The sequence below is a fragment of the Monopterus albus genome, unplaced genomic scaffold (assembly GCF_001952655.1).
Source record: "Monopterus albus unplaced genomic scaffold, M_albus_1.0 scaffold336.1, whole genome shotgun sequence".
Taxonomy (NCBI): domain Eukaryota; kingdom Metazoa; phylum Chordata; class Actinopteri; order Synbranchiformes; family Synbranchidae; genus Monopterus; species Monopterus albus.
Window position 1 is genome coordinate 687,022 of NW_018128216.1, and position 15,186 is coordinate 702,207.

Below are 15,186 nucleotides of genomic sequence, written 5' to 3' on the forward strand. Positions count from 1 at the left end.
TAGTGAAGTGTTAAAGTGCCTCCGGTTTTGAGGGATTTCTGCGGGAATTATGTATAGATTTATTATATATAAGCATTGTGAATTGTCTGGAACTATAACTGAATAGGGATTAATCTGCAGACATACAATATAAAATGTATTCAGTAAAGCTATATTATTTATGAAGACAAAACTTGTGTACAAGAACTCAAACGCATATAGCACAAGGAGGTGGTCGAAGATGGGAGAGGGAACTGCGTCAGTGTGGTGGTCAGTTACACGAAGAGCGTTGCAAAAAGGTCATATCCTTGTTGAACCACACCAGTGACAGAGAAATCATCCTGGAGAAGATGAAGGATACCTTTGAGTATAGGCAGCATCTCATCCACAGCCCAGATGAATCACACGCTATATACTCTGTGTTTACAAGGCTGCTGGATACTAAAGGGCTGATAAGAATTGTCATTCTTTTTTTGTAACTGCAGTTAATAGAGTTAAACTTAGCACACAATTGTTAGATATGTCAATAAAATATGAAATATTTTTTCATTTCAGTGCCCAAGTACTGAGTTGAAGGACAAATGAAATGAATTTTCAAACAGGTCACACACGGTACTTAAGAGGTGACATAACAAAACAGTGGATTAAATAAAAAGATGGTTCTTTTTGAAAGGAGACATATTTGTCATGAAAACAAAACTGAGTTGTTTTTGCTTCCTATAGAGTGGGACAGTGATAAGGCGTTGTTCCTGCTGCTCTTGCATATCCTTCCACCTCAGCCAATTAAAAAGAAAGCATAGAATATCAGTGTTGCTCTGGCCATGGACCACCTAGTTGTGTTCCACAAGGTATGTACTGTGCCACAGTTTATGATTTAAGTGGAAAGCAGTGTTTCAACAGTATTTGTAATATTTCCCCTCAGTCATGCAGGAGCTTAGAAGAACAGCTAAAGAACCAAGAGGGACATTACCAGCCATACCTTCTCTCTTCTGGAACCAGCAAGCAGGCCATCAGCACTTTCTACATTGTGCTGGACAAGAAGCTCATCCCATGCCAGGTAACTACATCATTGGCGGCCTTTGATGAACTCTTTAAAGCACACTTTGTGTTCAGTGTCAGCTATGACACTGCTCTAAGCAACATGTACACATGCCTTCAGACTACAATCTACAGTATTGATGTTGACACCACTAAAGAAAGCCCAAAGGTGAAGGAATTGAGAGCCAAGTTTATGAACAGGAGCTAAGAGCCAAGTTCAGTGTTCTAACAATGTGTACGTGTAGCAATTACAGATTGTTGTACAATGCACCTATTGCAGTTACTTTACACACTTTACATTTAGCTTTAAGTTTTGACATAATCTTTGTAGTAAATCTACAACATTCTGTTAGCACAAAAAGTCACTGTCTGCCACGGGTATTGAGTCTGGACCTGTCAATTCAAAAAAATACTGAGTGATGTTGAAAATGGTTGATATGTCAAGTGAAATAAGTGTTATGACATGGGTTAAACTTAATGGTATTGAGTATCACATGGATCTTGTTTGCACTGAGATGCCAGTTTTCAGTAAGACTGTATCTTTCTGAGAAATGAAGTGTTTTTTCTTTGTGTGTGTGTATCAGAAATGGAGACTACATTTGAGGAGCATTTTCATGCTTTTGATGTTGTTGACCAAGTGCGTAATGTTTCAGTTGTATCACCTCATGAGTTGAGATACTTCAAGCCCTTTGATATCCAAATGTCTTACGGTACTGACTCAATTTTACTATGTTGTGCCATATGGCTGTATTGTATAGGGCAACAGTGAGGTATCTCAATTTTGGTTGATACTGTACCATACAAGGTCATTGTGCAGGGTTTTTCAGTGCACTGTTTGACAAATTTAATACCTTTGTTAAAGGAAAAATAAATATTTTTGTTCATTGCAATACTTTTTAGTGATTATTGCACATGGATGTTAGAATAATTACAGATCCAAACAGATTCATTTTAACTCTTAATAATGTTAATCCAAGTGCACCATTTAGCTTTCATTAGTAGTGTAATCAACACTATTTTAGCATAAATTGTCACCATAAAATGTTAACCCGATTTCTAGTGGTGTTGACAATTTACTCCAGTGTCTGTAATGAGTGAACTTTAAACACTTACTTAGTGTTCTTGTCATCTGTTGTGGTGTTAAAAATTTACACTGTAAGAGTTTAAGTAACACTGCCATAGTGTTTATAATTGTAACTTTCAAACGTTTTAATTTAACACTTTTCCAGTGGTTCCCATATAAACCCTAAGAGAGTGTTCATTTTAACTCAGTGTTAAATTTGCAATTTGAAATTTGCTGTGTGAATGGTACAGTATGTTCCAAAATTGCATCAAATTGAAGTGAATCCTCCACAGTTTAACATACTCTACAATGAAGCACTTATAAAGCATTTTAGATAGAAACTATTATTTACAAATTATCAAAACTTATAAATGGAAGAACAGTGCAAATGTACTGGTTGGTACACAAGAGAAATGTAAGCTGTAATAAATTTACTATAAAAGGCATCCATTTGTACCTTAAATTGCAAAATCAATGTCATCACAGGAAAATACAGTAAAGCAGTATTCTTATTTTAACCCAGTCTCTCTCGTTCGTTCTGACCAAAAGTCAAAATGAATCATGGCCATGAAAGAAAAATTAGACTTATCACAGGTAAAGGCTTTCCCCTGATACCAAGTTAACTCATCCATAGCAAGCAAAACTATTAATCAATTCATATTTTACTGAAAAATCAGTCCCTGCAAAGCAAGTAATACCAGACACAAACCCCAACACAGAGCCAGAGAGAGTCCACCATTCTCCAGATGGTGTCACTATTACACCATCTGAAAGAAGCTGTGCTTGCATACATACAAACCTTTCCTCATAGCTGTAACTGGCTTGCTAAAGTTTTGTATTTGCTGTTGCTACTGGACACCTGAATTTCCCTCAGGATCAATAAGTTATCTAGTTCATCCCCAGTCACACCAGACCCATTTCTATAACAACTCCGCGAGTCCACTTTAAATGTAGCCAAGACAAAGTAAACATGATGGGATCTAGAAATCAGCTGTTGGTTGTACTAACATTTTATAGCTAATGAGTATGGTTCTAACCAGGCTTTTCCCAAAGAGCTACTTTAATCTTTTAATGGTGTGATGATTGTGTTAGGGTTGAGGTCCCCTCACCAGGAGGGTGAGGGAGAACTGAGGCAGGACTCAAGTATGCTGACCCAGGTGCTAGTAAAGAAGGTGTTTTACTGGAACACAACACAAAGTAACATAATAAGGGTCATGTACATATAAACCAGGACGAACAGGTAAACAGACAAACTGACGGCAGGAATCAGGAGAGCAGGAGGAGGAGAATGGACAGGCGAAAAGACAGGCTAACCAAGGGGGACAGACGAACAAAACGAATTTCCACAGCACAGGAACTGTCAGCTGGGATAAAACAAGTAGCGTCTGGCTAACCTCATGAACAAAAAAAAAAACACACGAGGAGGTCCACAGCACAGGAACTGTCAGCATGGACTGTATAGTACAAAAACATATAACCTACGTATATTGTGAGATCCACAGCACAGGGACTGTCAGCGTGGAAAACACAAAACATCTGATACATACCACGCCTGTAGGGCTGTTACAGGGTATGCACGTTACAGTAGTTAAGTCACGTACTTTGAGTAATGCTCCAGCAACGAAGGAGCGTCTGCCAGAGGTATATATAAGATAGGGAAGTCATTAAGCTAACGCGCCTCAGCTGTGCGCGACAACCCACGAGTCACTAATTACATAAAGCAAAACAGCTGAGGCGCGGATCCCACAAAAAGAGTAGGAGAGAGAAAAGAAAAAGTGAGGCAGGTCGTGCAAACAGAGGCAGGTCGAGAGAACAGAGGAGAGGAAGGCGGAAGAGAGGCAGGTCGCGCCGAGCTGACCTGACAGATTGGAACAGCAAAGTCACAGCTTGTCTTCTGACATTAATCAGCAATGTCACACCCACATCTATCCATCTGTGAACCTAGGTTAACAAAAGTCATGTGAACCCTGTGACCTCACAAACTACAGCTGACTGTGAAAGAACAGATACAGGGAAAAAACCACTCGTGCCTGTTCACTGAGGGCTTGAGGCTTATCAGAGACACCATATTGAGGGAAGGGAAATGGTGGGGAGGAGATCACCAAACAGGAAATAGGAAGCAGCAGTCAGAGAAGGTAGAACTGTCTCACTGAATCAGCCAGTGAACAGCATTGAAATTAAACACATTTGACAGTTGGTGGGCTTGTCCTCTGATGATAATTTGACATGTGTAAATTATGTATAGGACACAGTTTCCTATACCTGAAGGTAAGAGGAGAGGTTTCACTGAGTGTTTAGCCTGGATCTTATGTCCTATCTTTAGCATACGTACATAGGACCTATTTTGTTGCTTTGGTCTACCCATCTTCCCAGGTCAGGCCAAATGTCAGTAAAATTTCAGCTTAAATGTTGAGCAAATGGTTGAAGGCCTAACAGGGAAGGTACTTAATGCTGGGAATATCTCTGTTTTTCCCTTTAAAGCATGCAGCTTATTAAGTAACAAGTCAAAATGTTCAGTGCTGTTCTTGATCAAGTAAAAAAAACAAACAAAAAAAACCTGTGGGATTATAAGCCATAGTATGTCCTGTCCCGTTGCTTCATTCACTCTCTACATTCCATTTTCCCCTCCCCTCTTCCTTCTCTTTTTTTCTACATGCACTTCTCTCTTATTGACCTCACACACACATCACCACAGCAGTAAGGGACGACATAAAGTCCACTTTGACTAACATTATCTATACATTGGAAATAAATGTGAATTAACTGTATATATCAGAGAACTGTTTGTTAGTGAACTTAAACAGAAAATTCACCTTGAACATCTGTTTAACAACCTATTAATCTAACCAGTAGTGATACCATAAACCCACAATCAACCAACCATTGACAGGCCAAAAGCACAATACTATTTCCAAGAAATATCTGGAGGATCTACCCAATCATTTTTCCATTTTTATGGTGCAAGTACTGATGTTGAATAATGATGTCTGACTGTGTTGCTCTGTTGCAGATGGAACAAGCAGAACTGAGTAATGTGGCCAGCACAAACATAAAATGAAAGTTGAGCAACATTGCAGGGTCAGGTTGGACACATGATGCAGTACAAATAACCTAAAACAAACTCCCCCAGCTGCTCCTACTGGTCTGCAGGGGCATGAAACTGACACCACAGCCAGGTCCACACATGGATCTTTAAGACCTGACCCTACTGAGCTAGTAGACTCCTGCTACCTACCTGACCTGAGTGAAAGTAATGCTAGGCTATATCTACAGTAGGCAGTCCATATTACAGACTGGACTGCGTGCTTGCCAACACAAAGGGAGCCACCTTCCACCTCTCACCCATGACATGCAATAGCCGACATACAATGAATCACAAGTCCATTACAGCTGCTCATAAACCATTCCTCTTACATTTTGTAATAAATTAGCTGCTGATACCATGAAATGTGGCTTTTCCCCAATACTGGTCAGACAAACTTGGCAGGTAAACTGATGTGGAGGCACAATCATGGATAATCATGTTCCCACAGTGAACTTTTGCTTTCTCAGCTAATGGCAGGCTAATGCAATGCATTAGACCTGACATCACTTATAACCTAGTACGACAGTAAAACATAAAATCTGTCATGGAGGAAAAAATATCAACACAAACTGTGATTTCCTTTAGGACTGCTACAATTATTCAAATAATTGATGGCTAATTATTTCATTTTTCTACAAAAGTGTAATTTTTTTCTGATTGTACTTGCTTAAATGTGAAGATTTGCTGCTTTTCTTTGGTCCACATAATAGTAAACACATTAAAGGAGCATCACAGGCTGGAAATACAACTATTTCTGATGATTTCCATCCAGTCCATTTCTGGAGTTCTGTGTGGATCAGATTTGGATTTTTTCCTCTGCTTTTTGTGTTGTTCCAATGCAAACAAAAGAAATAAACATGAGAATAATTTGTGAATGTAGCTGTTTTCTGGGAGAAGTTGTGCATTATCTGAAGTATGAACACAGGGGTGCCAATATTTTTGGCCATGGCTGTAACTACGCTGTACAATCTGTACTGAGAAGTACTGATGTCAAACTTTGCCTGTGTTGTATGACTCCCTCACAAAACCTGTCAATTTTGATTTGCAGAAGGGTGACAATGTTGGTGAATAAAACATCATTACTAGGTTATCTGTTCTTTTTAGACTAAATAAAGCAAAAATAAAATGGTTTTAGCTTCTCCATCCAGTCACACTTAAGTAGTGTTATGCATGAATGTGCCGTTTATTGAACACTCATTTTTTTAATGAAGGGTAAACTGAAAGGGTCTGTTTGTGTTACACCTGTGGATCAGGCCACCCCCAGTACTTCATCAGCCAGCATGGGGACTTTCCACAACCCCACCCCCACATGGGAGGGAGCACCCTCTCTACGGCGAGGCACACCTGCTCTCAATCATCTGAGCAGTACTAAAAGAGAGCGCCGGTATGTCCCTGTCGCCAGATGACCTCTCCCCATCCTGCCAGTAACGCTGTATGTATTAAGCTCCTGAGCAACCGGTCCAGTCAGCACAGCATCCCCAGCTGCCCGAAATCTGCTGAAGTATCTGTGTTCAGCCCCCATCTATTCTTCATCCAGTATTCGTTAAAATATTTTACCTTTTCCAAACCTGAGTGCGAGTCCTGCATTTCTCTGAGTCCTCACCAGTAATTGTGATATGGCTAGCCATAACAGTTTACAACTAGAGAACATGAACAAAAGATTCTTTAACATGGGAGGTAATGAACTGAGCTGCAAAGGCTTCATTCACTCAATTCCTAATGCTACTAATATTCTGTGAGCTGAAGAAAAACGTTGTCCATCTTGTGAATGAAACTTGTGAAAGAGTATTTTCTTTTATCCAACAAAAGCCACCTTAATGTCAGTGACAAAGTATACCGCTTCACAATAACAGCCATTCAGGATTGTATGCTATGTATTGCTTTTCATGTGAAGGAGCAGCAACAGGAAACGTTTCATTAGCAATAGCAGCTAATGCTCCATAATTAACAGCTACGTGAGAAGAGTCCACTAAAGTGACAGGAGTTTACTGGAGGCCAAAAACTCTTCAGTGTGTCTAATATTTATAAGCCAAGGAGTGGTGTGTTTCTATCTTTGTGTGCTGCCACTGACAGCCATGAGTCGCCTCAACTTTTGAGCGAGTCAACGGGCCCCTGGTGTTTCCTAAAACAAATGGAGAGAGTGAGTGATCAGACCTGTAAGTATTAGCTCAGAGCATGCCAATTTATTTTTCTGACCCAATGAGTTTTAAGTAACATTACTGGACACTTTTACAATTGGGATGCATAAAGGATGAACTGACAACATGGAAACGCAAGGATGGAAAAGGATCAGCCTTTGATTTAGTGAGGCAGATGTTTTTTGGCAGGGGGAGAGGAGTAAAAAAAAATCATCTGGTTTAACGTATAACCCCAAATAAGAAGTTGGCATCTTATATATAAAAAAAAAAAAAATCAAAATGTAAAAAAAGTGATGTGTAAATCATCTGTATTGCAAATTTTACATACCAGCCCAACTTTTTTTGCTTTGGGGTTGTAAAGCAGGCTGTGTGTGCATGTTTATAGTTGTTTGCTGTTGTACAGTATTGTTCAAAATAATAGCAGTACAATGTGACTAACCAGAATAATCCAGGTTTTTAGTATATTTTTTATTGCTACATGGCAAACAAGTTACCAGTAGGTGCAGTAGATTCTCAGAAAGCAAACAAGACCCAGCATTCATGATATGCACGCTCTTAAGGCTGTGCAATTGGGCAATTAGTTGAAAGGGGTGTGTTCAAAAAAATAGCAGTGTCTGCCGTTGACTGTACAAACGTTCAGCTAAAATGATCTCCAATGCCTTAAAATGGAGAGCAAAACCAGAGAGACGTGGAAGAAAACGGAAGACAACCATCAAAATGGATCGAAGAATAACCAGAATGGCAAAGGCCCAGCCAATGATCAGCTCCAGGATGATCAAAGACAGTCTGGAGTTACCTGTAAGTACTGTGACAGTTAGAAGACGTCTGTGTGAAGCTAATCTATTTTCAAGAATCCCCCGCAAAGTCCCTCTGTTAAAAAAAAGGCACGTGCAGAAGAGGTTACAATTTGCCAAAGAACACATCAACTGGCCTAAAGAGAAATGGAGGAACATTTTGTGGACTGATGAGAGTAAAATTGTTCTTTTTGGGTCCAAGGGCCACAGACAGTTTGTGAGACGCCCCCCAAACTCTGAATTCAAGCCACAGTACACAGTGAAGACAGTGAAGCATGGTGGTGCAAGCATCATGATATGGGCATGTTTCTCCTACTATGGTGTTGGGCCTATTTATCGCATACCAGGGATCATGGATCAGTTTGCATATGTCAAAATACTTGAAGAGGTCATGTTGCCTTATGCTGAAGAGGACATGCCCTTGAAATGGTTGTTTCAACAAGACAATGACCCCAAACACACTAGTAAACGAGCAAAGTCTTGGTTCCAAACCAACAAAATTAATGTTATGGAGTGGCCAGCCCAATCCCCGGACCTTAATCCAATCGAGAACTTGTGGGGTGATATCAAAAATGCTGTTTCTGAAGCAAAACCAAGAAATGTAAATGAATTGTGGAATGTTGTTAAAGAATCATGGAGTGTAATAACAGCTGAAAGGTGCCACAAGTTGGTTGACTCCATGCCACACAGATGTGAAGCAGTTATAAAAAACTGTGGTCATACAACTAAATATTAGTTTAGTGATTCACAGGATTGCTAAATCCTAGAAACAAAAACGTTTGTACAAAATAGTTTTGTGTTTGTACAGTCAACGGCAGACACTGCTATTTTTTTGAACACACCCCTTTCAACTAATTGCCCAATTGCACAGCCTTAAGAGCGTGCATATCATGAATGCTGGGTCTTGTTTGCTTTCTGAGAATCTACTGCACCTACTGGTAACTTGTTTGCCATGTAGCAATAAAAAATATACTAAAAACCTGGATTATTCTGGTTAGTCACATTGTACTGCTATTATTTTGAACAATACTGTAAATACTTGGCAGGCTACATGTGACCAGTAAGTGTTGGTATCTGCCTGTCATGATGAAGTTTAATACATGGCCTAGCAGAAGCTGTGGATGGACGGGTGACTAGTGTGTTTAAATGCTGTTGAGTCTGATTCGTTTCCTCGTGAGAGAAATTTTATCATCAGTCCTTTCTGATACAATTTTGGACACTGCAGTCAAATATGTGCAAGTGCTTCTTATTACAAAATGGCAAGAACCGCATTTTAACGTAAAGCTCTTCTTTTTTTTTTGGTCTGATCTTTTTAACCGTTTACTCACAGCAGCAACTGAAAACTGCCTGGCTCCGCCTCTGACTAGAGGAGCGTGTCATGACAATCAATACATCCACAGTCAGAATCCTCTGGTGACATAAAACACAGTGTAGACAACACACAAACATAAATACTTAACAGCATTTTTTGTTTTGGCAGGGGATTTTTGTCTCTTCTCTTTTTTACTTATTGTTACATGGGGAAATAAATCAAAATCAAATCAGTCAAATGAACCAAGTCCTATATTACCCATATGGTCATTTATCCCTTCCGTCTCTGACAACCCATAGCAACATCTCAACAATGTACAGCGCACAAGCTTTACAGACATTTGTTGTAATGGAAACAGCCATAAACACAATGGCTAGAGAACTGGCTGACTAGCAGCAAGCCCCGACGCCAAGTTTGTCTCAGAAACCGTCGTAAATTTGCCATCATGGTTTCATTACATTTTGCCACACAAACTAGTTGGTTAGGATTATCAACTAAAAGTCACACTGTGGAAATGAACCCTGCTTGCTTGAGGGAAAATCCTGTATTTTGTGTAACTAGCAATCCACCCCAACCACATCCTCCTCCTAACTGGCACTTTGTGGCTCTGTATGCTACATCACATTACTTATTCCTTTCCACGCCTCATAATTTCTTCTAGTTCTTGCTAGATGTGGCCAAAATATTACTCATAACAATTAGTTATGCATAGAGTTCTTTAAAAAGAAGCAGACTAACAGGAAACACGTTTCAATAAAATTGCCAAAAACGTAGTCACTGTTGGGGAGTTTACATTCAAGGTACGCCCTGCACTGATCCCATCCCATAAAGTTTTTGACCATTATGTACACTCCTACCAATCTCCTATATGGCTGATCCTCTGATGACCCCACTCCCACAGAGATTTTGATCACTCCCATTGCTAACTTTATGCTCTGTTCCTCCTATCCAGCAGTGAAGACGGAACAAAATACATATTCACTGAACAGATGGTGGGCCATGTGCCAGAAGTTAACTGGACCTCCAACACATGCATTCCTGAAATGCCAAGTTAGCTGGGACACCAAAATAAAATTTCAGGAAGGAACAAACTGTAAGATTTGAGTCTTATAAACTCTAGTTACTTTATAAGCTTTAGTTACTTCTCATACCTGTAGTTCCCTTTAGTTACTTTTCATAACTTTATTTTCCTTGTCTATACATATTACAGCTGTATTAATGGTTGTCCAGAACTACTGAGGTTTGGCTATTTTAATACATTTATTTCCTTTCTTATACTGTATATCTTATAACTGTAATGAAGTAGAATCTGCTTACTTTGAATGCTGTAACTTCTGTAGAGACTAGATGTCTACATCTCTTTGTGACCAGATAGCCTATTTACATTTTAACAAAGCCCTGCTGGCCCGTTTCACACCCACACCTAGACCCACATAGCATATCCCAAGTTCTGCCTCACCAGGGGGTGTCTTACACACACACAGGGGGGCTACAACCTGAGACACACACACACACACACACACACACACACACACCTACACTTTACCACATTCTACCAAGTGGGAGCTCCGGTTCACACCAAATGGACAATAGGATCAAAAAGCTGTTGAATGTTGTACCTCTGTCCAGGACGGAGCAGCCCAAGAAGATAAAATGTATTGTAAGAACTTAATTCGGGGTTCAGTGGACGGAACTCCTGTGGGAGTTCTGTCCCTCTGATCCCAGCGCTGTAAGGCCTACCTGTGCTCAGACTTTCAGTAAACTTTCTGTTGATTTTAAACGGTCCTCTCTATCTTCACTTCTCGTGCTTCCAACAAAAGAATCGGGTTATTTTCTAACAAAACTGAGAAAGAACCAGAAAATGAGAGCAGGGGGTTTAGTCTGAAACAGAACTGGAGCACTTTACATTACAGCAAGGGGTGGTGCCTCACCTCCAACAGGAAGCACAGCTATTTGACCCTCAGTAAAGACTACACAACATTTATGCTATAAAAAGGACCTTCCCTGCTAAATCACATAAACTTTACAGCTTCAGCATCCTCCCTTTCCAGTCCATCGTGCCTGTTGGTATCATTTTACCATAATGTACAGTACATATAAGGTTTTCACCAAATAAGATATCTAAGACAGAAATGTTCCAATGATACAGCTGATCCTCTGCTCTAGCTGGTGATGATAAGCTAGAGTCTATTGTAGATTACCTGTGGGTTTAAAATATCTGTGGTCCTGATGCTTCTTCAAGCCAAGTTACAACACATAATCATGTTCATAGTCTTTGTGACATGTCATCCCAGGCTCTCACCCCACTGCCAGTAAGACTACGTTCACACTGCAGGCTGAAGTGGCCCAAATCCGATCTTTTTGCCCAAATGTGACCCATATCCGATTTCCTTACGACAGTGTGAACAGCACAAATCCGATTTTTTTCAAATCAGGCCCAGGCCACTTTCATATGTGGTCCTAAATCGGATACATATCCAATGTTTTGCAATGCGACTTCAGTCTGAACGGCCATGTCGCATTTCATGCAATTTTTATGTCACTGAAATGCGACAGACGTCACAATTCTGTGCTGGAGGAGGCGAGGCCAAACGCAATATTTGTGCTCTCCTTCTTCTTGATATTCTTATTATTATTTATTTATTTCGATTGCACATTAACTAGTACATCGCTACGCACATGCTATCACGAGTCGCATCCATTTTTATTTTTGCAAACACAGTACGCTGCGTCTGACGTCACGTCCTCTTCTGCGCATGCGGGTCACCTCAGGGCCGTATACCGTTCACACATGAGAGAGATGGCAGTCACATTTAAATGACAGTGTGAACAACAGTGCAAAAAAAATCGAATTTCGGCAAAAAATCGGATCTGAGCATTAAGACCTGCAGGGAATGTACTCTAAAAGTCAGGAAAAGGTATTCATATAAAAGGTGTTAGGTTATTTCTTAGTTAGATAGATATTCAGAGATTTGTTGTCTAGAAATGTTTAGTGGAGACAGGATGTCTAGCTCAGGCTGTTAACTGCTCAGTTTAATTTCATGTGCTTGCAAACTGCATTTGCAGGCAAAGAGTTGTTAGTATTAACTGTAATGCTAATCTTAATATTTGTCTTAATGTGAAATGTCATGTTAAATTGTTCTAGATACACACCACAAAACAACAGCCACACACCTTGACTTTTCCTCATGTTTTGACTATCGTTATGGTCAGCTGCAAGCTGGCATATCAGGTGACGTCACGGTTTGACGCCCCTGCGTAGTATGGGGCTAGCCCAGAATCATTAAAATTATATAGGTTTCATGGTCCAGGGTCTTTCATCTTCCAAGCTGCCTGCGCGCAGGTTTGGTGGTGGGAGAGATCTGGACGTGTGATGTTAATTTTACCTGTGATCCTCTGAATAAACCAGTACGGTTATTTTTTATAAAATCTAAAGTGGTCTACTTCGTCTTTTTGGAAGTTCCTGGTTTAAAAGAGCCGGAAGAGGCTTTGTACAAAAACAGAGCTTATAAAGGGTAGAGTTAAGCTAACTTATTAGGTCCACAAAGCTGGCCCTCGTACCAACTGTCAGCTCAACAAACACAGGCTGTATATGAGGCTTCACAAAGTACACTGTGGTTTATTAATTTGTTACTGGCACAAACCTACTGAGCTTCACATACAATACGCCTGTACATACATACATACATACATACATTTACTGTAAGTTCATATACTGTATGCATTCATCCAGAAATGTTCCCTTGGGGATATGTGTTATGCCTCAGCCAAGGCATTGTGTAAAGGTTCTGGTGTTTGTTGCACACTAAGGTTTACTGCTGGGTCATCAAAGGATCAGTCATATAGGAGATTGGTCAACTTGTCAGGGGTAATCAACACAAAGAGCTGGGCTTTGGGGGATGCCAGTTAAATTATAAGTGTTGGCCCTGTGTTTATTACTACAACACATGGTAACATGGCAGTTTATAGAATACAACAGAATTAAAGTGATGTTGAGAAAGTGGCCAGGCAAAATAGACGCAAAAAGCAAATTTAAAACAGGCCAACAGTGGTGTGGAGATAATGGGAAATAGAGAGATTTTGGCCAAAGGGGAAACACTGGCTTGGAACATTCATGTCATAGTCCCTTAAGTGGCAGCAGCGTGTGAAAGAAACCGCCAGCTCATGCAACTACTGGAAAACGAGCAAGCTTTCCCTAAAATCCCACCTCATCCACCCACACCCAACACTTTTCTGACAAATATTGACCATGATAACTAGTGGCATTTAAAAAAAAAAGTTATCTTGCACTGGATACTAAAGGCAAAGTCTGGAACTTTCCAGAACCACTTACTGTCTCAACAGAAAAGTAAAGATGCGTTATTGTGTTAAAAGGTGTAATGACTGGCTGAGTTTCACTCTTTTACCTTTCTCATTTGTGTTAAATCACTCACCTGACAGACCTAAAGAAAGCAACACCTGTTCTCACCTGCGGTGTCCTCTTTCGACATGTTGTTGTCATCCACATCATCCTCTGCATTCCCATCTTTAGCCTGTCTCGTATCGTCCTTCACCGGGACCACAGTGAAGTTGGTTGGCATTTTTACACCACGTGCTTCCTCTCCGAGTGTCCTATTTCTCACACTCTTGTCTCTCTATCCTTCACCCTCTTCCTCTCTGTGTTGCTGCCCCTCTCTGCGTCCTTCTGTCCAAAAGCTGCCACTCTTCTCCTATCTGGCTCTTGATCTTGGCTGTTTGCTCGTTTTCTTCTGACCTTCTCCCTTGATGTGCTTAACTCTCCTGGACAGACATCAGGTCTTACTTCTCAATTTTCCTTCCTACCGCTAGGATTCTGCACCCAATGTGAAAACCATGTCAAAACTTTCTTCCTATTTCTTATCCATTTTTCCTCCCAGCCCACTGGATTCTCTTATGTCAAGCTTCGTATTTCAATCTATCAGCTGATCCTACCACTAATCTAAAAACAAGAATTCATTTCCTCAGTGCACTGAAAGTGATACAAGGACTTAATTATCACACCAAGTAACAAACACTCCTATATAACTGGAAATGCTAAAAAAAAAAAAAAAAAAAAACCCTGCTGGAAAAAAAGCCCCAGAGGCAGAGCTCCAGGTCTGTCATAATGCATCAGCCTCAGAGCCTCAACAGACAGCTAAACATTTGGAGTCACAACCAGTTACTGTGGCCTCAGCACCTTTAGTTCCCCCAGCATGATGACATGCAAGATCAGTGTAGGCAAAAAGAGAGTCTGCAAGGGGAGGAGCGGGAGCTGAAGAGAATCAAAGAGACACAGACAGACAACTTAGAGAAAAACTGTCAGTCTTTACCACTGTTCTGTGATATGTATGTAAGACTTTGAGTTCATTTCTGAAGTAACAGTTTGTCAACCAACCAAACAGGTATTTTAAAAATGCGTTTTGGAGACTGCAGCTCAGGTTTCAGTGAAACATCTTACAATTCCGGTTAAGTGGGTGTGGTTGCAAATTTGGCACTGGATCCAAACTACATGTAAATCAAAGGTCGACTGAATCTGCCTGGCAGCTATTGCACTGTCTAAAAGCAGCTACCATGTCTAGGATCCTGGTGAAAGCATTCTTCAGTTCAGTGAACTGCCAACTGAATGTGGACAAAATTATTATGGTGCTGCTAAGCCTTAGCAGCTAAGGTAACAAAGAGAGCCCTCATCTACTCCCTACTCAGTGGATGAGCAGAAATGTAACTGGCATCTGCTGTTTCAGTGGCCAGACTGTCAGGCTGCTGCTCAGGGAAGGTCAGTG

At 40.5% G+C, this 15,186-nt stretch overlaps 1 protein-coding gene across 1 annotated transcript in view; it reads right to left on the reverse strand.

Moving 5' to 3' along the window:
* LOC109974518 (solute carrier family 12 member 7-like) overlaps nucleotides 1-14,270 on the reverse strand; it is an 84,698-nt gene extending 70,428 nt beyond the window's left edge. The window contains exon 1 of the mRNA XM_020624727.1: nucleotides 13,878-14,270. Coding sequence (XP_020480383.1) covers nucleotides 13,878-13,989 — 112 coding nt within the window. The 5' untranslated portion in view covers nucleotides 13,990-14,270. The remainder of the gene's footprint in view (nucleotides 1-13,877) is intronic.
* Between the last annotated feature and the right edge of the window lie 916 nt (nucleotides 14,271-15,186).